Source organism: Mytilus edulis, chromosome 2, assembly GCF_963676685.1.
Source record: "Mytilus edulis chromosome 2, xbMytEdul2.2, whole genome shotgun sequence".
Classification (NCBI taxonomy): domain Eukaryota; kingdom Metazoa; phylum Mollusca; class Bivalvia; order Mytilida; family Mytilidae; genus Mytilus; species Mytilus edulis.
In genome coordinates, this window is record NC_092345.1 from 67768198 (window position 1) to 67793807 (window position 25610).

Here is a 25610-nt window from a genome sequence, read left to right on the forward strand (position 1 = left end):
TGTTGAAAAGTGATCTCTTTATATTTGTTATTATTTTTCAGTCCCAATCTATCATATCGTGATGTGATGCACCTTCTGGTTAACACATCTAGGGGAGATCTGCCTGGATTTGAAAAAGGAAAAAACTACTTTAAGAAGAATGCAGCAAACTTATCAGGTATATTCAGAGGAATGCCATGTTTATTGGATTTGTTTTTCTCCAAGTCAAATGATTAAAACATACTGACCAGCTCTTCCAAAGTTGAAAAAGAGCAAAAAATGCAAGAACTCATAAAATTATTAATAGCATAACAGTGAATTATATAAAAATATAAAATCAGTTTTAATAAAAAAAAAATTATGAAGCTAAGCATTTTGATGCCCCCACTGTAGTGAAGGGCTCATTTATTTTTACCATTGTCCGTCTGCACGTACGTCCTAAAGTTGGTTTCTGTTCTTCAACTTAAGTTTGTCTCAACCAAATGCTATAAAACTAATTCACAATGCTTATTACACCTAAATACAGATCAGGCTTGAATTTTGGTGGCGTCACTTTTACAGTTCTAGAGTTACGCCCTTTACAAATGGAAAAATTGCTGAAAAATTTCTTAAACATGTTAAATATTAATCTTAATTTTTTTTTTAAATTGGAGTTATCTTCCTTTGTGCATGACTATTGTTGAATCAACTACAATCAATGTTTTTTTTAAATCTTTGAAAATTGGAGTTATCTTTCTTTGTCCAGAATGGTAGTTGAATCAACTACAACTGATGCTATATACAATGCAATATTCAATTTTACTACCAACTGATAAATTAAAGCAATCTTTACCATTCAGTGCTTACAAGCACTTGGATTACCATTCTAGGGTTATGTCCCTTTACAAATAGAAAAATTGCTGTTTGTTTTTTTTATACGACCGCAAAAATTCTAATTTTTCGTCGAATATTGCTATCACGTTGGCGTCGTCGTCTGCATCATCGTCGTCGTCGTCCGAATACTTTTAGTTTTTGCACTCTAACTTTAGTAAAAGTGAATAGAAATCTATGAAATTTTACCACAAGGTTTATGACCACAAAAGGAAGGTTGGGATTGATTTTGGGAGTTTTGATCCCAACATTTTAGGAATTAGGGGCCAAATAAGCATTTTCTTGGTTTTCGCACAATAACTTAAGTTTAAGTAAATAGAAATCTATGAAATTTTGACACAAGGTTTATGACCACAAAAGGAAGGTTTGGATTGATTTTGGGAGTTTTGGTTCTAACAGTTTAGGAATTAGGGGCCAAAAAAGGGCCCAAATAAGCATTATTCTTGGTTTTCGCACAATAACTTTAGTTTAAGTAAATAGAAATCAATGAAATTTAAACACAAGGTTTATGACCACAAAAGGAAGGTTGGTATTGATTTTGTGAGTTGAGGTCTGAACAGTTTAGGAATTAGGGGCCAAAAAGGGGCCCAAGTAAGCATTATTCTTGGTTTTCGCACCATAACTTTAGTTTAAGTAAATAGAAATCTATGAAATTTAAACACAAGGTTTATAATTACTAAAGGAAGGTTGGGTTTGATTTTGGGAGTTTTGGTCCCAACAGTTTAGGAATAAGGGGCCAAAAGGGTCGAACTTAGTTTGATTTCATCAAAAATTGAATAATTGGGGTTCTTTGATATGCCAAATCTTACTGTGTACAGATGGGTGCGGTCCTAACCTTGACAAAAGTTAACTTAGAGTTAACTTGTTGACTGCTTTCTAAGTTAACTTGAGAATTTTTAAGCAGTCAAGCAAGTTAACTTCGTTGTTGGTGGACCAGACCTACGGTCTGCTTTTTTAGGACTGCTGCAGACCTATCGACAAGTCTGCTCCAGACCAGACCTGTGGACAAGTCTGCTTTTGACCAGTCCTGAGGACAGGTCTGCCCCAGACCAGACCTGTGGACAAGTCTGCTTTTGACCAGTCCTAAGGACAGGTCTGCCTCAGACCAGACCTGTGGACAGGTCTGCTCCTGACCAGACCTGAGGACAGGTCTGCTTTTGACCAGACCTGTGGACACGTCTGCTATTGACCAGACCTGAGGACAGGTCTGCTTATGACAGATTATCGTTATAAGAGTTTTCATATCAGACTTGAGCTTTCATTAAAATATGTAAACAACATTCGCATTGTTTTTCCACAGATATCATTTATTATTTACTCGCTAGACTCTACTAGATATTATACAAATGCTCTCTTTTATTTGATATACATGTATTTTTATATAAATAAAAAATGGCTATACGATCACACAGAGTTTTTTTTTATTAGAAGGCGGATAGAAAGGTTATCCAACGCATCGGAACAATATTCTTATATCACGGGATATCGGCAACATTGTCTACGTTACTTCGTTCCCCGTTGTTTACCTGTCCCTTCCTAAATTTTACTTTATGCATAAATTTATACTTGCATGGATATTTCATTGATATTCAACTTGTTTGCATTGGATTTACTATTCTATTTCCCGCAGAATATTCTAACAGAAATTGTACAGTGTCCGTAAGCATACGATGTGGTAAAACTATCAACAATCTCGTCAAATTCGTCAGATTTATCGAGAGATTTGTCATTGCCGATATTTATATGGGACGTCCTAAAATTATACTCAATGCGCACTTTAATGAAATAGTTGCCACTTGACGTTTAACTATAAACAAAATCAATCAACCGACATAATAGATTCCAAGAAGAGAACCTCGTATACTTTTTTTTATTAAATCATTGTAAACAGTACAAATGAATTCAGACATGTCAGTGTTGGTACTTTGATGATGTGGCATAATAGTTTTGTTTTACACGTACACCATCATGAACTCCTATATATGATGTGACTGTTATTATAAATAAAGAGATGAAATTCTGACATTCTCAATTTATTCAGAATATTTTTTGCATTAATGGTTTTCCAATATTATTGATTACGTGTACATTTACGGTCCTACTAAAATGTGAACAGGAGCGCCAGGAGAAGACATTAAGGCCCTCGGTACAATGGTATGCGGGTATATAGATTTGCAAATAAAAGTGCACATATGATCAGTTTTGGTCAAATAGTTTTGTTTTCCAAGTCAGCATGAGGTATTAAAACTACTGAAATTTTGTTACGTATCAATATTTTGAATAAAAGGAGGACACGCTGGTATCCTAAATTTATGCGAACAAAAATTTGTTGTTATTAAATTGCAATATTGCTGTCCATTGTCATGATTATATTATACAATGATTCCTGACATAAAAAATATGGCTGATTAATACTATGCGGGTACATCATGGTGTATATAGATTTACAAATTAAAGTGCACATATGGTCAGTTTTGGTAATGCGGTCAAATAATTTTGTTGTACAAGTCAGCTGGAGGTATCAAAACTACTGAAATTTTGTTACGTATCAATATTTTGAATAAAATGAGGACATGCTGGTATCCTAAATTTATGTGAACAAAAATTTGTTGTTATTATATTGCAATATTGCTGTCCATTGTCATGATTGTATTATACATTGATTCTGGCATAAAAAATATGGCTGATTAACTATGCGGGTATATAGATTTACAAATTAAAGTGCATATATGGTCAGTTTTGGTGGATGCGGTCAAATAATTTTGTTGTACAAGTCAACTGGAGGTATCAAAACTACTGAAATTTTGTTATGATCAATATTTTGAATAAAATGAGGACATGCTGGTATCCTAAATTTATGCGAACAAAAATTTGTTGTTATTATTTTGCAATATTGCTGTCCATTGTCATGATTGTATTATTCATTGAATCCTGACATCAAAAATGTGGCTGATTTACTATGCGGGTATATAGATTTACAAATTAAAGTGCACATATGGTCAGTTTTGAACTTTTGGTGGATGCGGTCAAATAATTTTGTTGTACAAGTCAACTGGAGGTATCAAAACTACTGAAATTTTGTTACGTATCAGTATTTTAAGTAAAAAGAGGACATGCTGGTACCCTTAATTTAGGCGAACAAAAATTTGTTGTTATTATATTGCAATATTGCTGTCCATTGTCATGATTGTATTATACATTGAATCCTGACATAAAAAATATGGCTGATTAACTATGCGGGTATATAGATTTACAATTTAAAGTTCACATATGGTCAGTTTTGGTAATGTGGTCAAATAATTTTGTTGTACAAGTCAGCTGGAGGTATCAAAACTACTGAAATTTTGTTACGTATCAATATTTTGAATAAAATGAGGACATGCTGGTATCCTAAATTTATGCGAACCAAAATTTTTTGTTATTATATTGCAATTTTGCTGTCCATTGTCATGATTGTATTATACATTGAATCCTGACATAAAAAATATTGCTGATTTACTATGCGGGTATATAGATTTACAAATTAAAGTGCACATATGGTCAGTTTTGGTGGATGCGGTCAAATAATTTTGTTGTACAAGTCAACTGGAGGTATCAAAACTACTGAAATTTTGTTACGTATCAATATTTTGAATAAAATGAGGACATGCTGGTATCCTTAATTTATGCGAACAAAAATTTGTTGTTTTTATATTGCAATATTGCTGTCCATTGTCATGATTGTATTATACATTGAATCCTGACATAAAAAATATGGCTGATTTACTATGCGGGTATATAGATTTACAAATTAAAGTGTATTATACATTGAATCCTGACATAAAAAATATGGCTGATTTACTATGCGGGTATATAGATTTACAAATTAAAGTGCATATATGGTCAGTTTTGGTGGATGCGGTCAAATAATTTTGTTGTACAAGTCAACTGGAGGCATCAAAACTACTGAAATTTTGTTACGTATCAGTATTTTAAGTAAAAAGAGGACATGCTGGCACCCTTAATTTAGGCGAACAGAAATTTGTTGTTATTATATTGCAATATTGCTGTACATTGTCATGATTGTATTATACATTGAATCCTGACATTAAAAATAAGGCTGATTTACTATGCTGGTATATAGATTTACAATTTAAAGTTCACATATGGTCAGTTTTGGTAATGTGGTCAAATAATTTTGTTGTACAAGTCAGCTGGAGGTATCAAAACTACTGAAATTTTGTTACGTATCAATATTTTAAATAAAATGAGGACATGCTGGTATCCTAAATTTATGCGAACCAAAATATTTTTGTTATTATATTGCAATTTTGCTGTCCATTGTCATGATTGTATTATACATTGAATCCTGACATAAAAAATATGGCTGATTAACTATGCGGGTATATAGATTTACAAATTAAAGTGCATATATGGTCAGTTTTGGTGGATGCGGTCAAATAATTTTGTTGTACAAGTCAACTGGAGGCATCAAAACTACTGAAATTTTGTTACGTATCAGTATTTTAAGTAAAAAGAGGACATGCTGGCACCCTTAATTTAGGCGAACAGAAATTTGTTGTTATTATATTGCAATATTGCTGTACATTGTCATGATTGTATTATACATTGAATCCTGACATTAAAAATAAGGCTGATTTACTATGCTGGTATATAGATTTACAATTTAAAGTTCACATATGGTCAGTTTTGGTAATGTGGTCAAATAATTTTGTTGTACAAGTCAGCTGGAGGTATCAAAACTACTGAAATTTTGTTACGTATCAATATTTTGAATAAAATGAGGACATGCTGGTATCGTAAATTTATGCGAACAAAAATTTGTTGTTATTATATTGCAATATTGCTGTCCATTGTCATGATTGTATTATACATTGAATCCTGACATAAAAAATATGGCTGATTTACTATGCGGGTATATAGATTTACAAATTAAAGTGCATATATGGTCAGTTTTGGTGGATGCGGTCAAATAATTTGGTTGTACAAGTCAACTGGAGGCATCAAAACTACTGAAATTTTGTTACGTATCAGTATTTTAAGTAAAAAGAAGACATGCTGGCACCCTTAATTTAGGCGAACAGAAATTTGTTGTTATTATATTGCAATATTGCTGTACATTGTCATGATTGTATTATACATTGAATCCTGACATTAAAAATAAGGCTGATTTACTATGCTGGTATATAGATTTACAATTTAAAGTTCACATATGGTCAGTTTTGGTAATGCGGTCAAATAATTTTGTTGTACAAGTCAGCTGGAGGTATCAAAACTACTGAAATTTTGTTGCGTATCAATATTTTGAATAAAATGAGGACATGCTGGTATCCTAAATTTATGCGAACCAAAATTTTTTGTTATTATATTGCAATTTTGCTGTCCATTGTCATGATTGTATTATACATTGAATCCTGACATAAAAAATATTGCTGATTTACTATGCGGGTAAATAGATTTACAAATTAAAGTGCATATATGGTCAGTTTTGGTGGATGCGGTCAAATAATTTTGTTGTACAAGTCAACTGGAGGCATCAAAACTACTGAAATTTTGTTACGTATCAGTATTTTGAGTAAAAAGAAGACATGCTGGCACCCTTAATTTAGGCGAACAAATATTTGTAGTCATTATTTAAATGAATTAAACTATTGCTGATTGTGGCTGCATAGTTCAAGGATGTATAACTAACAAGGACGTATACACCTAACATCAAATATACTTCTTTTCAAAAATATACATAATATGATTGAATTTGATCTCGGAATATATATATATTCAGTGCCTGTTATCATTGTAACCGAGATCGTTTTTATAATAGATAGATTGTCAGATCACAGATAAATTTGTGTTACGTTCTGTGCATACTTATTTTCAATTATTTGTGTTTAATCCTGTTCATAAAACGGAAGTATTAATTTTCAAATTACTTTATTTTCTATGTTTATACTACGAAACAAAGATATTAAAAATTTTTTTTTTTAAATCAACGAAGAGCGGTCCTGGTTACAAGTTAACTTAGTGTTGACCAGACCAGTCAAAAGTTAACTTGGGAACAGGTCTGGTTTTGATCGGATTTGTTCAAGCAGAAGTTAACTTTGTGGCAGGACCGGTTTCCAAGTTAACTTATGTTAACTTTATGACAGGACTGGTTCCGAAGTTAACTTATGTTAACTTATGACAGGACTGGTTCGAAGTTAACTTATATCAATAGCGGACCTGTTTCTAAGTTAACTTTTTGGCAGACATAAAAACAGTCCTAGGTCCAAGTCCGCTTTTCAAGTTAACTAGATTTTGGTCCTAGGACTGGTCAGAGCAGTCCTATATTCGGTCACAGGTTAACTTTGACCAGTCCAAATGACTGGTTATCAAGTTAACTTGCTGTACAGGTTAGGAGTGCACCCATCTGTATGTAGATTCTTAATTTTTAGTCCTGTTTTCAAATTGGTCTACACTAAAGTCCAAAGGGTCCAAAATTAAACTAAGTTTGATTTTAACAAAAATTGAATTCTTGAGCTTTTTTGATATGCTGAATGCTAGATTTTTGATTATGGGCCCAGTTTTCAAGTTGATTCAAATCAGGATCCAAAATTATGATTTTAAATATTGTGCAAAAGCAAGAAATTTTCAATTGCACAGTATTCAGCAATAGCAAGAAATCTTCAATTGCACAGTATTGTGCAATAGCAAGAAATTTTCAATTGCACAGTATTGCGCAATAGCAAGAAATCTTCAATTGCACAGTATTGTGCAATAGCAAATTTTTCAATTGCACAGTATTGTGCAATAGCAAGAAATATCTAATTGCACAATATTGTGCAATAGCAAGAAATTTTCAATTGATTGGAGTTAACTTTCTTTGTCCAGAATAGTAGTTGAATCAACTTAAATCATTGTTTTATACAATATACAATGTATATTCACTTTTACTACCAACTGATAAATTAAAACAATCTTTACCATTCAGTGATAACAAGCACCTTTTGTTACATTTTAATATTTTATGATGTATTTAAATGAGTAGTTATTGTTGCAAACTCCATTAGAAATTTGAATTGAGATCAGTTTTGGGAAAAAGGGAAAGGGGGATGTGAAAAAAAAAATGGGGGCGCGGGGGGGGGGGGGGGGTTAAATTTTTCTCATTTCAGATTTCATAAATAAAAAGAAAATTTCTTCAAACATTTTTTTGAGAGGATTAATATTCAACAGCATAGTGAATTGCTCAAAGGAAAAAAAAGTATTTTAAGTTCATTAGACCACATTCATTCTGTGTCAGAAACCTATGCTGTGTCAACTATGTAATCACAATCCAAATTTAGAGCTGAATCCAGCTTAAATGTTGTGTCCATACTTGCCCCCAACCGTTCAGGGTTCAACCTCTGTGGTCGTATAAAACTGTGCCCTGCAGAGCATCTGGTTTGTTTCTGTTCTAACTAAATAATTTAATGAAATGCATATATAATGCTTATTACCACTAAACTCAGTTTCCGTTCAAATTTTGGCAGCTTCACTTTTATAGTTCTTGAGTTATGTACTTTTATAATGTTATATGCTAGCAGGGACATCATTTCCCATTTACTTGTTTCTAATTTTCATCTCAGATCACAAAAAAAATACCTACAAGTAAACAAATGCCTACAAAGAATGTTAATCCTCTATTATTTTGATATTAAAAAGAATTGAAAAAAGTTTGTTTCCAACAATAGCTACTTTGTAGAAATATCTTGTAGAAACTGTTTTTTTTTAGTTTCCTCATATTTTGGATTTGGCCTGCTGGATATAGGAGCACTTGTCCAAAGGAGTCAAGTTTGGAACAACGTACCAGCAAGGAAGAGCTGTAATGCAGACATGATCAATAGTCAAGGGTATGTATCAGTAACAAACAAGCTTCTGGAGCATTTATGTCCAATGTACTATTTTCTAGTATATTTTGTATAAACCATATAAAGAAGTTATGTCCCTCAACATGTTTGTTTCTCGCTTAGATGTTTTGAAAATACATACATATTTCTGAATGAATTAAATAAGGTGTATGATTTGTAAGTGCTGATGCTTATTAGAATAAAAAATTGGAAATGAACAGTTCAAATGGGCACTGTCAAACAGGCAGTTGTCCTTACGAAAAAAATAAAAAAATCTTAAAGAGTTCTGTCACAAAAATTGAGTTCAGTGGTACAGTTCTAAAATTTATTGAAGTAGTTGTTAAGTTCAATTGAATTCTAGATAATTAACTCCCAACTTTAATTAAATGTTTTGATTTAGAAGGTGCAGATCTCATTGGTCCTAATTGACTCCATGATGAATTCTTGATTAATGAAATGAAATAAACAACAATAAATTTCATTATTGTCAACCTTTCTACATGTTATAGCTGTTCTTTTGCTCATTCTGTGTATGTAGACTATCAAAAGATAACCCCCAAAAAATAGAAACAATGGCTGTCTTTTCCATCAGAGCTCTTCAGCTCTTAGATTTATCATTTTTGTGTGTTTATGCATAATATATTGTATCTAAAAAATTATCATAGATAGATAGTGATTTAAATTAACTTCATGTCCATCCTCTGCAGTTATTGTTGAGTGTCGGCATTAACTTTTTACATTTTGAACTTCTTCTTTGGCTATATCTAAAGAAAATATAGAGAGAAACTGTAAACAGAAAAATATCAGTAATAAAAGATCAATGAACAAAATAAGATTTATGTCAGAAAACTATTCTTGTCTTCAATGTTGGAGAGAGTCCATTGTGCTCATAGATTGAGGTGAGCACTCAGGATGTAAATATATAATTAGATCCTCTAGTTTTCATTTTTGGTGGGTAAAGAAAAACTGTAAACACTCTCTATCAAAATACATTGGATTTATCCTTCCAATCGCAACGCAAGTGGCTGAAAATTTATATATCAAGCACAGCCAAACAAATACCCTACTTTGGGAAAGTTGTATTGTTAATTGAAAAAAAACAAGTGATGATCACATTTCTATACCCCAGTCAACCCTTAGAATTACAGCAACAAAAACAAAAGTTCAAAAATACACTTTATTAAGAGATCTATTTTCGTCTTTATCCCACTTAATCTGTATTCTTTATGTAAATTTTGTTTATTTTGAGTAATATTATAATATCTAAGGTGAACGGGTAATAGTAATATGAAGGGGAGACAACCTTACTTGTAATAATGAAATGAAGGGGAGATAATCTTACTGGTTAATAGTAAAATGAAGGGGAGATAACCATACTGTTTTATATTTTTCAGTGTGGGGAATCTTTTTGTACATGTAAGTTTGTGTGCCATCAGTTACACAGAACATGTTGAAGTAACACTAAAGGTAAATCACCAAAGTGCTGGGCAGATAAAATGGGTTCTGATATCGCCTCATGGAACTGAATCTACAATACTTCCAGGCAGATTGTTGGATTCAACAAGATATATGAATCTGACTGTCTTAACTGTTCAGATGTGGGGAGAAAATCCTAATGGATACTGGAGATTAGAACCTGAAGCTCTTTTTGGCAGCAATTTAGGTATGTATTTACTGTATATGTAATTTGTTTGTGTTGTATTTATTTTCAAGAAATTTGCGATAGGTATATTTTGGGCAAAAATAGGTACAAATGAATACAAATGCAGCTTTAAGGTAGCACAATACAAAGATTTTAAACCTCCAATTCCCCAGTTTTAAAATGCTGTAGCATTCTTTATAATGCTTGAAAATTTATAAAAGGTGTGTTTATGGATAGCTAGCATATTACTCTTTCAACTTAATGCAATGTTTGTATTATGCAACAATTATGTAATCAATTATAATGTCGACTGTGTCTACAAAATTTTACAAGAAATTTCCACTTTCAATTGAAATTAGCTTTTTCATGGATACCCCAAGAGGGTTAGATTTTATTATATGTTGTTCCTAGAGCCATTGCCTACAAAAGGGTGTCTCAGATATTGGATAGAACGTATAGATCAAATTTTACACTAAATCAAACATTATCTACTTTATGTGGGAAGGATGTTTACACTAATTACAGATTTATGAGAGAATGGAATACATTAGTGATAATTTGGGACACCCTTTTGTAGCTCCTGTTGTGTTGATTAAGATTTCGTTAAAATTTCCTGTATAGTTATAGAGATGATAGAGCTAAATTCATTCTAGTGAACTGACCAAGAATTTGCCATTAATTGCATGATAATTGATTACATAATGATTGAATAACAAAAATATTGCATTCATTTAAAAGATTTATGTTTTATTTATCTATGTTCCAGACCGTACGGGTACGTTCTGGACCGTATGCGTACTTTTTTCAAAATACTCACACGGTCGGACAGTTTGCGATATTAAGAAGTTGGTCAAGTTTATTAGATACAAATGCATATACCAGATTAACATAACTTAACTCTCAAATTAATATAAAATAGTTCAATTTTAATTGAAATAAAAACTTCATATTTTAACTTTTTTTTAAATTCACGCTAACAGTAATTTAAAATCTGTTAATCTCTACTTGTATTTAGCATGTCGATCTGTAATACATTAATTGAATTTTGATCACTGAAATTGAAGATATCAAAGTAAACATAATGTGGGAGGACAATTGTTTTAGAATGTTTAGCAACTTTACAAAAAGCAAATGCAAAGGAACATGCATGTACTGCAAACATGATAATGTAAAAAATATTACGTAATTTGTGTCACCTTGGGCGACAGTACCAAAATTGGATTCAGATATACAATTAAACAAATATTTAATTTCAATTGTTCGTTTGTTCATTTTATCCATCTAATTGTAATAATAACAATTTGTAAAACTTGAAATAAAGATTGTGATAAATGTTCGTTTAAATTTAACCCATATGATCCAATAACATGTATAATCAGCTCATACTGGACCATACACGTATACTGATACAGTTTGACCATACGAGTAAATGTATACTGTCCAAATACTCATATGGTCTGGAACATATACCTCTTTTATTAATTTATGTGCAGTCTTAAGAAAGTAACAACATTTTAAAAGTTGGAGATTGGAAGTAAAAAAATCTTTGTATTGTTCTACTTTAATACATACATATAAAATGCATTAGATAAATATAACCGGAATACGATGAATAATATCATGTTAAACTTTTTTACCTTACATTACTCTAACTGAACTGTGTAACTGATAAAACAACATCCAGAAAAGCAATTAAGGATTAAAGGATTAATGGTCATAAATCATGCTGAAATCTAAAAATGACAGCTTTATTAGGTTACTTACAACTTAATTGAATATTAACCTCTATTGAACAGACCTCTTTTTTAAAGATTAAGTTGTCTTTCCTAATTTTGATTCATATAATTGTTAACCAAATAAATACTTGATTTATCATGTCAATGAGCATTTTAATATATATTGTCTTTGATTAACCCTTACCATGCGGGGCCGTTATATTACAGCCGTACCCAAAACACTGTCATTTCACACCAATGGTGCTCCAAACAGTTGGAGGCCAACATAACACCATTTTATTTAGTGTATTCATGTTTCAACAATCTTACACTATAAATTGTCATGTTTCTCACTTTTAATGTTTAAATAAATGGAGAAGGAAAGAAGAGACTTACAAAACAAAAACACCTACACTGAAAATGAAATAGCAATGATTTAAAACAAAACAATGTATATTAAACCTGCTCAAATCCTTTTCCAGATGGTGGTACAGTGGAGTTCATCAGTCTAAAAATACATGGGTTTGACTGTTCATTGTCTGACTTAAGATGTTTAGAGCCTGCTGTACAAGGTAATAAGATCTGTCTATATATATGTGGAAAATAAGTTTACTTTGGGAAATTGCATCATGTTCAAGACTGTTTTATACACTCTTTACATTGGTGACTTGCAAGATCATTACACAGCTATTTTTGCATAGGTACTATTTCTGTACTAAAAATCTGTAGAACTGGAAATTTACTTTTGATATTTAGATATAGGAAGATGTGGTGTGAGTGCCAATGAGACAACACTCCATCCAAATAACATTTTATAAAAGTAAACCATTACAAATGCATTATAGGTCAATGTACGGCCTTCAACACGGAGCCTTGGCTCACACCGAACAACAAGCTGTAAAGGGCCACAAAATTGTTAGTGTAAAACCATTCAAACAGGAAAATCTATATAAAACGAGAAACAAGAAATACGTATAAATTACATAAACAAACGACAACTAATTCTTTTCTTTAGAATTATTGTAAAATTCAGGTACTTGTATTTTCCATTAATTGATTTGTACTTAAAAAAATATTGATACCAAAAATGATCACAGTGCAGGGGCGGATCCAGGAATTTATTAGGGGGTGGTCACCTTTTGAAATCTTAAATCAAAATTCAATTTTTTTATTGGTATCATGAAAATAGTTACAACTATAGAAGACAAAAGTTACAACTTACACATTATTTATAAAATTGATTCCAATTTCATTTTTCTTGGATGCCTGCGTGCAAACATGTCAACTATAACATCAAGTTCTAACTCTAAATTGTAATGCATGTGCATCAGTGCAAGTCCATTTAGTCGGTCCTGGCCCATTGTTGCACGTAAAAATGTTTTCAGTAACCCGAGCTCACTATTCGAACGCTCACATTCTTTAATCTGATCACTTTTATTCGTATAAATGCTAGGTCCATTACAAGTCGTTGGTACTTCAGAGGGGTTGATTTGTGGCGTTTCCTGAAGGAAAGAGGTATAAGTTACTAAAAAATTGGAATGAACGAAACTTTTACACAAACAGATGATATGATGGAACGGGGGTATTCATTCATATAGAATATTTATGTGACTTTAAAACTTTAAAATTATTTTTGAATTTTGGCATCACAGGGGAAAATATTATTGGTCGAGAAAAGTTATTATACAAACTTTAAAAATTTAGATAAAGGTAATGTAAAAAAAGTATAAATTACCTGCTAAAAACATCTAAGATTGAGGACTGTCTCTTCATTTTTACACCTTAACATCAAAGAAATCGACCAAGTAATTAGCGATTGTTGATTACATGTTCATTGAATAAACATACATGTCAAGGTACATGTATTTAGCCTTAAGGTAAGTAATGACAACTTTATGACTGGTGATTACGATAGACAAATTTATTTTTCAAAATGTTCAAGGTGCACCATTTTTTGGTACATGGTGCACCATTTTTGCAAACCCAGGGGGTGGTCACCGGCACCGGGTGACCACCCCCTGGATCCGCCTCCGCAGTGACTCCATGGTGGAACATCATAACTTTAAGAGATTTGAAATAGACAAACTTTCAAAATGCTGAAAATGTAAGGGTCACAGTGTACAAGCGGACAGTGACACAAAACGGAAGTTGCTGATCTGTCCGACGGCGATCGGCTCGTTGTTTTTCAAAAAAATATAGAATATCAACACAAAGTGTCCCATAATGGATTGTTCAGCAGCTCAAGGTAAGTGAATAACTACAATGATGTATTTTTGACCATTTAAAGCTTATTTTATGCTTTTAGCATCAACCGTCTTTTTAAAATAACTCCTGATCATGAAGAGGGGTCAAAATTTTGCGATTTTTCGAGTCATAAATCTTAACAAAACTCCGAAAATTCAAACATTTTCAAGATTTTTAATCGATACATAGTTGAATAATCATATTCCGCATACACACACAAAAGTTTGGTTCATTTTTTTTTATTATATTGTCACAATTGAATCTTTTCTATTCAAAGTGTACTGTCCGCCTCTTTGCCACCGTATGTTTTCATACTGTCCGATTCGTTGGTCATATTCATGATCGATATCTTAAGCAAAAGTAAGATTGAAACATGCAATTTATCCACATTTAAACTTTATTCAACACAGATACTGTCTATGATTATATATGGAAAATATTTATAGATTATATATTCAGCTTGGATCTCGTGTCAATTAAAGGGGGACATTGGTCACTCTTCCAGAACCTTTACTCATGTCTGCTGCTCGTATTCATCGTTTGCGGACCTTGTTGTTAGATTCTCTACCGATATAATATTCTAATAAATGCATGGTGAATTCAGTACACATGTTCCCTATGACATGAATTCTAATTTAATGCAAAATTAGAGTTTTGATCCAATTTTACGGCCTAATGAACATAGAAAACGATAGTGCGAGTGGGGCATCCGTGTACTATGGTCACATTCTTGTTTAAAAGTTATTTTAAAACAACAGTATATGATAGTGAGTGATGCAGCGCACTTAAGAACATCAATTAAATAATGTTTTGCTTATATTTTCAGATATACATGATGAGTACTAGTAATCCTTATAGTTGTACAACATGCTTGTTTTCGTGCAAAATATTTTCCGAAATAATAGACCACAATATAATTCGCCATCCGGAACAAACACTTAAAATAAAGGTTTATATTCAAAATAAATGCATTCTTCAGACGAAAAACTTTTGTGTTAAACCAAACCAACTACAAAAGGATGGTTATTACATACATAGTGACAATTATAAGGAAACTCTTAATATAGGAAAAACATGTGATCTTTTGGAAACAGCAAGCACTCTTTTTGAAATTGAAAATGATAACTGGCATGAAATTGGAAGCCCAGTTGCAAAAAGACAAAAAATTAATTTATTTAATCGATGATTTGTACATATAAGAATTGAATAATAACTCATACAGAATAAATGCAAGTTATGATAAAAAATTTAACAAGAAAGGCTTCACCGCATACTTCATGTTAAATGTGTGTATATAAGTATTCTTACCTCTACTAAGGCAATAGGAAAACAAACTCATGGACCATTCAAGTACACCGTAACTTTTCAATTGATTCTTTTTGACTTGAATTCCAAGCCATGAGATTTGTTTGATTATTGGTGAAATAAGACGCAAACTGGGTGTAAAAAACTATTGTTTTGATTTTCTGTGTCAAACGTTTATAAATATAAAAAAGAAGATTTGGTGTAATTGCCAATGAGACAACTCTAAACAAGAGAACAAATTAAATGACACAGAAATGAACAACTATAGGTCACCGTACGGCCTTCAACAATGAGCAAAGCCCATACCGCATAGTCAGCTATAAAAGGCCTAGAAATAACTTTTGTTGCATGGTTGTATTTTTCATGAAAAGTTATTACCCCTATTTATGTTTTTAAGTGATAAAAATAACAATGTTCCACATGAATGTATGAATAAATATACCATAAAAATCACCTACGTGCCCCATTTTCCTAAAACAAACTAGAGAAACGTATATCAAATTTTCATGTGCATGCATTAACAATGCTTTTTATATGTAATAATCAGTAACATTTTATAAATGTTGATATTTCCTAGGAAATCGGTCATGAATGTGGATAAATTGCATGTTTCAATCTTACTTTTGCTTAAGATATCGATCATGAATATGACCAACGAATCGGACAGTATGAAAACATACGGTGGCAACGAGGCGGACAGTACACTTTGAATAGAAAAGATTCAATTGTGACAATATAATAAAAAAGAATGAACCAAACTTTTGTGTGTGTATGCGGAATATGATTATTCAACTATGTATCGATTAAAAATCTTGAAAATGTTTGAATTTTCGGAGTTTTGTTAAGATTTATGACTCGAAAAATCGCAAAATTTTGACCCCTCTTCATGATCAGGAGTTATTTTAAAAAGACGGTTGATGCTAAAAGCATAAAATAAGCTTTAAATGGTCAAAAATACATCATTGTAGTTATTCACTTACCTTGAGCTGCTGAACAATCCATTATGGGACACTTTGTGTTGATATTCTATATTTTTTTGAAAAACAACGAGCCGATCGCCGTCGGACAGATCAGCAACTTCCGTTTTGTGTCACTGTCCGCTTGTACACTGTGAGGGTAGTAACCAAAAATCTGTAGTACCTAAATTTCAAGTACAAATCAAGTACTGTAAAATACAGGTACCTAAATATTACAATAACTTTTAAGTAACAAAATAGTACTGAATATCAAAAGTAGATTTCCAGTACTACAGATTTTTGGTTCAGAAATACTACCTGTGTAGATTTAGTATGATAAGGATTTTTTTTTAATTTTTTGTTTCAAACTTTCACAATTTCAGTTTCTCAAGCTTCTTATACAAATATTTTGATGGATGATGAGCTTAAATTATCATTTTCTTGCATATATATTTCTAATAACACTGCAGGAAATGCTTAAAATATAAAGTTGTTGTAACATGTGTTAAGAATAAGACCCTAGCGTAAATCAGTATTGTCAGCAGCATTGTTTAACTGTTGATTTTGTAAAGTTATTTTAAGGCAACACGATACCGAATGGCATATCTCCCGATTTCCAAAATATTTGGCATACGTGTACTTTGAATCGAGTTACATCGGAATATGTAATAAAAAATGGGGGTCACCATTTTTGTTTTTTTTGAATTTTCATAGGAAAACGTCAATTTTGGCGACAAATTTACTTAGGTATATAGGGGAAATGCCTTTTTTCGGCTTACCTTTTTAGATTTTCGAATGGATGGCTATTTTCTTATATACGGAGAAAAACAAAAAACTAACATAATATCCAGGATTGCATATTGAATCCATACACGTATAGAAATTCATATGTCACCATCCTTGTTTTTGAAATAAATGGCTTCAAAGTTGATCGATAGGCCTAGAATTTGACCAAAAACGTGTGACGTTATGGTGTACGGAATATAATGTTATTCCTTCTCAGAGAAATGGAGAAAAAAATATGTGTCGGGATCTGAATGAGTATATTTTATTTTCATTTCCCCTGTCGACTGTCGTAAAGTTCCTAGTAATGCAATATACAATTCTACTGAATCAGATATAATTTTATTTCGTCCTGCTCATGGAATTTCACTCATATGAATTAATATTCATATCGTCTGATTTTCACATCAAACGAGCATATACTTGAAACTTGCGTGAACAGGTTCCATGTGAATTCTATGATAATTGTTCATGCATAAATCACCCGAATTTTGTACACGTTAAATTCACGTAAATATTTGAAATAAAATTATTCAAATAATATCTTTGTTCTAAAATTTGATTGAAACCATAAAAAAGACCTTCAGATTTTTCTTAAGTTTACGTGAAAATTAAATGAAACATTTCACGTGAGATTCATCCGAATTACTGATTTTTAACTCCATCATATTAGACAATGGTGGTACGTACTGCATTCCGTGATGCAGAAATATAGTATTTTAAAAAATTTGATTCATTTAACAGTTTTTTAATTGCTCGGTTTGATGGTTGTTTAACGTTCAGTGGCTAATAGTTCATGCATGTTCGGGACGATACAATACAATTTTGAAAACAGTTGTTTATAAAAGACACATTTGATGCACCAGTCAAAAAAGGTTAAACATTCTGTTATTTGTGAAAATTATGAGGAAAAATAATGATCCTGATAAAATACACATTCCAAAAAATAAAATAACAAAACTCCAAGAAAAATTCAAAACGAAAAAATCCCTTATCAAATGACGAAATCAAAAGCTGAAAAACATCAAAAGAATGATAAACAGCTGTCATATTCTTGACTTGGTACATACAATACATGTAGTATAGTGTACTCTGCGTGGTGTAAATGTGTTACTTGTTTGCTCAGCAAGTCGGACAAACCTTGCAAACTGTTAACCCGAATAATTCAGTCGTTATATTCCGCTTACTACATTAAGTAAGTAGGAGAGATCGATTACGGGGAGGGACTGAATTATTCGGGTTAGCAAACTATGCAAAATTTCACAAATTTCAACATTCGGTCATTTGTGAAAAATTATTTACATAACAAATCTTGAGATCATATATGCATTCTTTATATAAGTAAAACAACTGCATATTCAATTAGTTTTGCGTAACTGTTCAATTTTGGTCTTCCTCGCGGTCTGCGTTTAAACTTTGTCGAATTTTTTGAAAAAATTAGAGGCAATGATTTAAATTTTAACAACTAAAGTTCCAAGTGACGGGTGTAAATTGTAGGATTGATTGCTTTGATTATTGGTTGATTAACGTCCAGTGGAAAATATTTCATGCATGTTCAGGACGAGAACAAGTTAACAATAAATACAATAGGTAGGTTTTGCAATAGAGGCAGGGCATCCACGATGATGGTCGGAAAAATTTTAACTGACGCTATACATGTATATATATACTTAAAATAAAATAAAATACTTATATACTTGTTCTAAAAACTAATTTTAAGAAAGAAACTTTCTGGGCCTTTTCCGACGCCTAGTATGCGAGCAATATGGCCCTCAGAGCCTTAAAAGGTATCTTTGTTAATTTTCTTTCAGTCGTTTTATCTCCCAACTTGTACATGTACATTATTTCCAACTCAAAACTAAAAAAACACCGAATACCCTTGCAAGCGTAAATTAACACGCATATAAAATCTAAATGATTTCAAGATCTAGCTTTTTTTACAGTCTCTTGCCGTTTGAATAATAAAAAGTAAGTCGTTTGCATGTAAATTTCGAGAAAAAAAAATTATAACGGAATCAGGGAACACGGAACCGTTCTGACTACAGCCAGCCTCAACTATCAACTTGCGTTTGTAGACGCAAGTGGATACTCGGGGCTGGCTTTATTCAGACTGTAACGGAACCTGAATTTTGTTATTTTATTTCTGCCGAATCAAGTGCCCATGTATTTCTCAGCCTTCGTTAACTTTCTAATGCTTCATTCCGATGTTGCTGTCCGTCCTGAGTAGACCTGGTTTATACGATTACAAAGCTGGCACTGAATTTTAAAATATTTCCAAAACTATATCGAATTTACTCTGTACAGACCAATGAATTTCAGAGACTGTTCACACATGGAACACAGGAAAAGTTATTCGGCTAAATAACCACTTTTTTACATTCCATACAAACAAACTATTTTCTGTATGATTTTCAACGTCTGCTTGTATTGTGCTTTTCCCCTAATTACATCCGTATTCTCATCCAAATAAATTTCAATTTTGTCCGAGCGTTTTTTTTTATGACCATTTTAAAACGAATTAATAGTTGTAAAATTCCGCGTTTTTTTCACACATCATCCTAAGCTTCTATAAATTAGATTTCTACTTTCAAAACAAAATTTTATGGGGATACGGCGTGAATCATGAATAAGTACTTATTGCAAAAATAAACCAAAGTTTACTTTTATAGATTGTTATTTAGATGGAGAGTTGTCTCATTGGCACTCACACCACATCTTCCTATATCTATACCAAGAATAAAAATAAAGTGATAAAACTGTGTCTGTTATGCCTAAGAACATATATAGATAAAGCGTGCAGATGCTTAAATATCAAAGAAACAGAATATTTAAAAGTAAAGTAATACTTTTAAAGATTAACAATGAGCAGAATGATTGCCGGAAAACGATAAAACAATCTATGTCAAATAACCGCTCCGTATTGCATCAAAACTCTCGGCACTCTGCATCTAGGGAAAGTTACCGTCAAAAATGTCACACAAGGCCCGCTGCATTGGCTTATATTATGTGTGAACGTTATTCGATAACGTCAGGAACGATAACTCATGGCGTAACGTCATTCGGTATCGTGTTACCTTAAGGAGAGTGTTTTTGAATTTTTCTTGCCTCATCTTACATCTGGTGTAACATTTTTGAGATCTTTCAATTGAATAAAAAGGGGGAAAAAAGCTGATTACAGAAGTCTTATAAAAAGATGAAAATTTCTGACCCACATGTTCGATTGGCGAAATTGCAGCTTATTTAAATATTTGATGTATTAAAAAAGTATCCATTCTAACATAACATCTGTGAATACCTTGAAGTCATATACAAAAAGACCCCCCTTCCTGTGAGTTGTAAACTTTTGCTTTGTATTAAAGGCAACACTAGTAGTACTGCTGGTTAAGATGAAGAAATTAAAAAACAATAATGGTAATTTTCTCATTTTCATATTAAACACGGTGCATGTTGGGCTACTTATGCCATGAATTAGTACAATATATCATTGTTTTCTACTTTTTAATGACATAACCATTGTTTTGCAGATGAATCTTTTTTCACCTCACCACCCCCATATGAAGTTACTACAGATAAAACTACAGATAAACCAGATAGACCATCTGAAAATACTAAATCTATCAATCATTCTGTCATTATAATTGTTGTGGTGGTAGCAGTTATATTTATAGTTGTAGTCATACTGGTTGTTCTCAAGAAAAAGAAAAAGCTGTGTTTTAAAGAAAGATTGAGGTATGTTAATCCTTTACTTGTATAAAACTAATTACCTAAAACAAGGAAAGATATTATGTTGTGGGGGAGGGGGGGGCTTTATTATTTGGTATAAAAAATAAAGTATATTTCATGTATAAAGTTCATGTATATCAACGATAATGGTTTGAAGGGTCATTTTATTTTGCCATGTGTGAATTTAAACAAGACAAAAAAATGATGCATAGAATTCACAAAAAGTATTTATGTTTACAGAAGTTTCTTTGGAATATGCATTTTGTAGAGGTATTTTACACTTGTATTTTGCAGATGGTGCCTAAGCAATAAAAATATCAGTACATGTACTTGAAAAGAAAATAGTTTTAGAAATTGATGGTATAACTTATCAAAATTTTTAGAAATAGAAAGAAATTAAATTTGAAGTATTTTGAATCAAAACTTTCATTGTAAAAACAACATTATCATGGCACAAAAAAAAACAATTAAAAGACAGATGTTTGCACTCTAACCCAGGCCTCTACAATAACTTTTTTTCCAACTTGTCCAGTAGGACAAGTACATACCAAAACTTACTTGTCCAAATGGAATTTGTGTCAAATGTTCGTACTCCTTGGTGTTTTTCAATACAATACAATATAAAATATTTTGCCCCATATCACCCATTTATTTTTTCATATAAGACTTAATACCTCATGAAAGGTCATTTACCAAAATTTTAGAAGATTCTTGATTTTCTTTCTTTTGTTTTGAGACACAAATAATACCAATGCATACATAAGGTAAAAGTCTGAGTCAGACTTTTCCTGCCATTTTTTAAATCTCAAATATCTCGAAAAGGAGGTCCATGACCTATCAATATTTTTAGCTTATCTTTATCCTTTTTTTAATTCAAACTCTACTAACTTATAGTATCAATTTTAATTTATTAATTTCTTAATTTTTACCTAACCTCACCTAAGTACATCCTTAAGTTGATAAAAGGAACAAAAAAAATTTAAGAATAGAACAGAATTTTTTGATGTATTTATTTTGAAATACTTTTTTTTTCAAAAATATGAGTCAAGTACAACTGAATCTAGTCATGTTACAGGATTCAGGTTCTAGTTTTCATCAATGCCAGTCTCATCAGACTCTAAATATGAGGCACCATCTGATAGGCCTGTACACTGATTGGATTTGTATCCTTTTTAGCTCACCTGGCGTCCGTCGTCCGTCATTGTTGTTAACTTTTTACATTTTGAACTTATTCTAGAGAACCACTGAATGGAATGAAACCAAACATGACATGAATGTTCCTTATGAGGTGCTGACCAAGTGTTGTTAGTTTGTAGCCGATCCATCATCAAAGACTTAGTTTAACATAGGACCCTATGGGAAATGCATACAAATGACTTCTTGTAGAGAACCACTGAATGGAATGAAACCAAACATATCATGAATGTTCCTTATGAAGTGCTGACCAAGTGTTGTTACTTTGTAGCCGATCCATCTTCTAAGATGGCCGCCAGCGGGGGACTTAGTTTAACATAGGACCCTATGAGAAATACATACAAATGTCTTCTTTTAGAGAACCACAGAATGGAATGAAACCAAACATGGCATAAATGTTCCTTATGCGATGCTGACCAAGTGTTGTTACTTTGTAGCTGATCCATCATCCAAGATGGCCGCCAGCGGGGGGACTTACTTTAACATGGGACCCTATGGGAAATGCATACAAATGACATCTTATAGGGAACCACTGAATGGAATGAAACCTAACATAGCATGAATGTTCCTTATGCGATGCTGACCAAGTGTTGTTACTTTGTCTCCGATCCATGTAACCTATCCATCTATCTGTCTGTCCATCCATCAGTCTGACAAATTAGTTTTCAACACTTTTTTATTGCTTGAAGATATTGATGTAAAGTCTGGTACTTATTTTCATCATTATCAAGTTCTTTTTTGTTCTGTTTTGATGATTTCGTCTAGAGTAATGGTCCATTGACATCACGCAAATTTTCTGGATTTGGTTTTACAAAAAATATTACATTTGGTCATGCTTGAAGATATTGTTTTGATCATTGGTATGTAGTTTTATAATGGTAAATTACTAATGAAGTATACATTTTTTTCCATTTCTGACGATTTTGTGCAGAGCTATGGTCCTTGGACTTAGAAAATTCACCCAATTAATTGGTTTTCCTTTCTCTTTTTGGTCATGGTTGAAGATGTTGACTTGGTATATTTATGTAAAGTATTTTACAACATGACAAATTACAGATTAAATATAGCATTTTGTTCCAGTTTAATGAAATTTAAACAGGTAGAGGGGACTATGTATTGCCATGTAATACTATCAGAATGTTTGTTAAACATGTAGTTTCAGAACAAAGCAACCTTTCATATTCAGAGAAGGACATCATTTCTTTTCTCATGTTCATTAGTCACCTACTGATGAAGTCCAAAGGAACTTTAGGTTTGCACTCTGTCTGTCTGTCTGTCGATCTGTCAGATTGGCAAATCAGTTTTCAAAAAAACATAGAAAATTCACTTAAATAATCAGTTTTCAGCTGTTTTTTTCGTCATGCTTGAAGATTTTATCTTGATATTTTTATGTAGTGTACACAATGACAAGTAATAGATCAAGTTGAATTTCCATTACAAAGAATTTTAACTGGTAGGGGTCTATGTATTGCCATGCAATACTCACAGAATCCTGTTTAATATGTGGTTTCAAAACAAAGCAATTTTTAAGTATTGTTTCACATACTGTTCTTTCAAAATAATTTTGCAACGGTTTACCAAACTTCTTATAGATACAATGTATTTGTTTTCATTCGAAGTGAATTCAATTATAAATAATATAAAAAAAATAAAAGAAGAACTATGCACCAGAGATAAAATTACATATATGCAAACAACTATATGCCTTTTGAAAATGAGGGAAATCCATACAGTAGTGTATAGAAAGCTATAAAAGATCCCAACCTGATCATATGTAATACAATTCAAACGAGAAAACTAAGAGCTTGATTAAGAAACAAAAGAGTAAATAAAAAAATATGATAAAACAGAGAACAATGACAAACTCTAAATTACACGTTCATAAAAGACCTGTATAAAATGTAAAGAGGTAAATCATGTTAGTGAACAAATTAAATCTGGGGTTAACTTTTATAATTCTCTTTGCATTGTAGATCAGAAAAGTACTCAGCATATAGAATATTCCTCTGAAATGTTAGCTTTTAGAATAAAGAAATACAATAGTTATTACATCTATATATTTGTATTGAGTTTCTGTTGAATAATGATAAAGAATAATGTTTGAATTTCTACTGCCAACTGATTCTTGGAGTGAAGTAAAGCTAAAATAAGTTTGCTGTTCCACAAAATAAACAGTCAAGTATGTTTGTAAAGGTAAACTATAGGACAGGAGAATACTGATTTATTAGTGATATGATCTTTGAATTGAGGGTCAGAATGCATTGGTATAACTACAGTAGGATAAGAAGAAGATGACTAGCAGGTTATTGCTATATAAAGATGACCGTTATTGCAGGTTTGACTATAAAATCCACTGTTAACTTTGATAACTCTATTGTCATTGTAGATCAAACAATTCAGAGATTTTAGAGAATTACCCAACAGAACAGCATATACCTCTGAAATGTTAGTGTTATAAAGAATGACAATAGTATGTCTATATCTATAGATACATAAAGAACCTCTAGATGATTATGGCGATTTAGGCCAACTGTCATTCTTACAGAGGTGTCTGGTTGTTATGAAAAAACGATATTGTAAGCAGTACATATATACAATATATATATATTTAAGGTTGTTTTTATTTTAAATACTAAGCAGGGTGTACCAATCATGAGAAAAGTAATAACTTACTTAAAATAGAAGTGTTTTCTGATTGAAGATGACCTTATGACAATTTACCATGTGTTCAGATAAAGTATGTTCTTGCTACAAAAAAGCCCTGGTGTTGTAAATGTCTCAATGTTAAACTGCCATTTAAAAATCAATAAATTGGTCCCTAGGAATTAAATGCAAACTATACAGGGACATCAAGCAAGTCTCAATTATATAAATTAATGCCTATATCCCAGCTTGTAGTTATGGTTTAGGCTCCTTATAAACCAAAAAGTCAGCCTTCTAGTGACTTAAATGACTCACATATGGATTTTATAATTGGCATAATTTATGCAGAATCCTATGTAATTTGAAAAATTTACATTTTAAAATATGATAAAATCTTTATTGGCAATCCCACCTACTACGTACATATTGCTAGAATATAGTCATGTATGAATAAAAATTGGAAATTACAAAAAAAATATCCAGTAAATAGTTCGACAGTGTTTAAAAAGCAAAAAATCCATTTTATAGATGGTGAACTGTAGAAAATTCTATCATTTACCTGGAAAGTAACAATATGGTCCCATTATTTTTTAACATTTTATGTGTAGAACAGCAAGAATTATTTGCAAATAAATTTATGTTACAAATGTTTTGTGCTATGCTTATCTAGTCAGCAAAATATCTAAGGATCTGA

The 25610-nt window shown here is 31.8% G+C and overlaps 1 protein-coding gene across 4 annotated transcripts in view; it reads left to right on the plus strand.

Annotated features, from left to right (window-relative positions):
* LOC139512748 (neuroendocrine convertase 2-like) overlaps window positions 1–25373 on the plus strand; it is a 55613-nt gene extending 30240 nt beyond the window's left edge. For 2 of the 4 annotated variants that reach the window (XM_071300617.1, XM_071300618.1), the window contains exons 12-17: window positions 42–157; window positions 8597–8714; window positions 10106–10374; window positions 12551–12640; window positions 20881–21085; window positions 24660–25373. In XM_071300617.1, the coding sequence (XP_071156718.1) occupies window positions 42–157; window positions 8597–8714; window positions 10106–10374; window positions 12551–12640; window positions 20881–21085; window positions 24660–24723 (862 nt within the window). In that variant the 3' untranslated portion in view covers window positions 24724–25373. Of the gene's footprint in view, window positions 1–41; window positions 158–8596; window positions 8715–10105; window positions 10375–12550; window positions 12641–20880; window positions 21086–24246 lie in introns of all 4 variants that reach the window. The other 2 variants (XM_071300620.1, XM_071300619.1) reach the window with 1 other exon arrangement.
* Window positions 25374–25610: the final 237 nt, after the last annotated feature.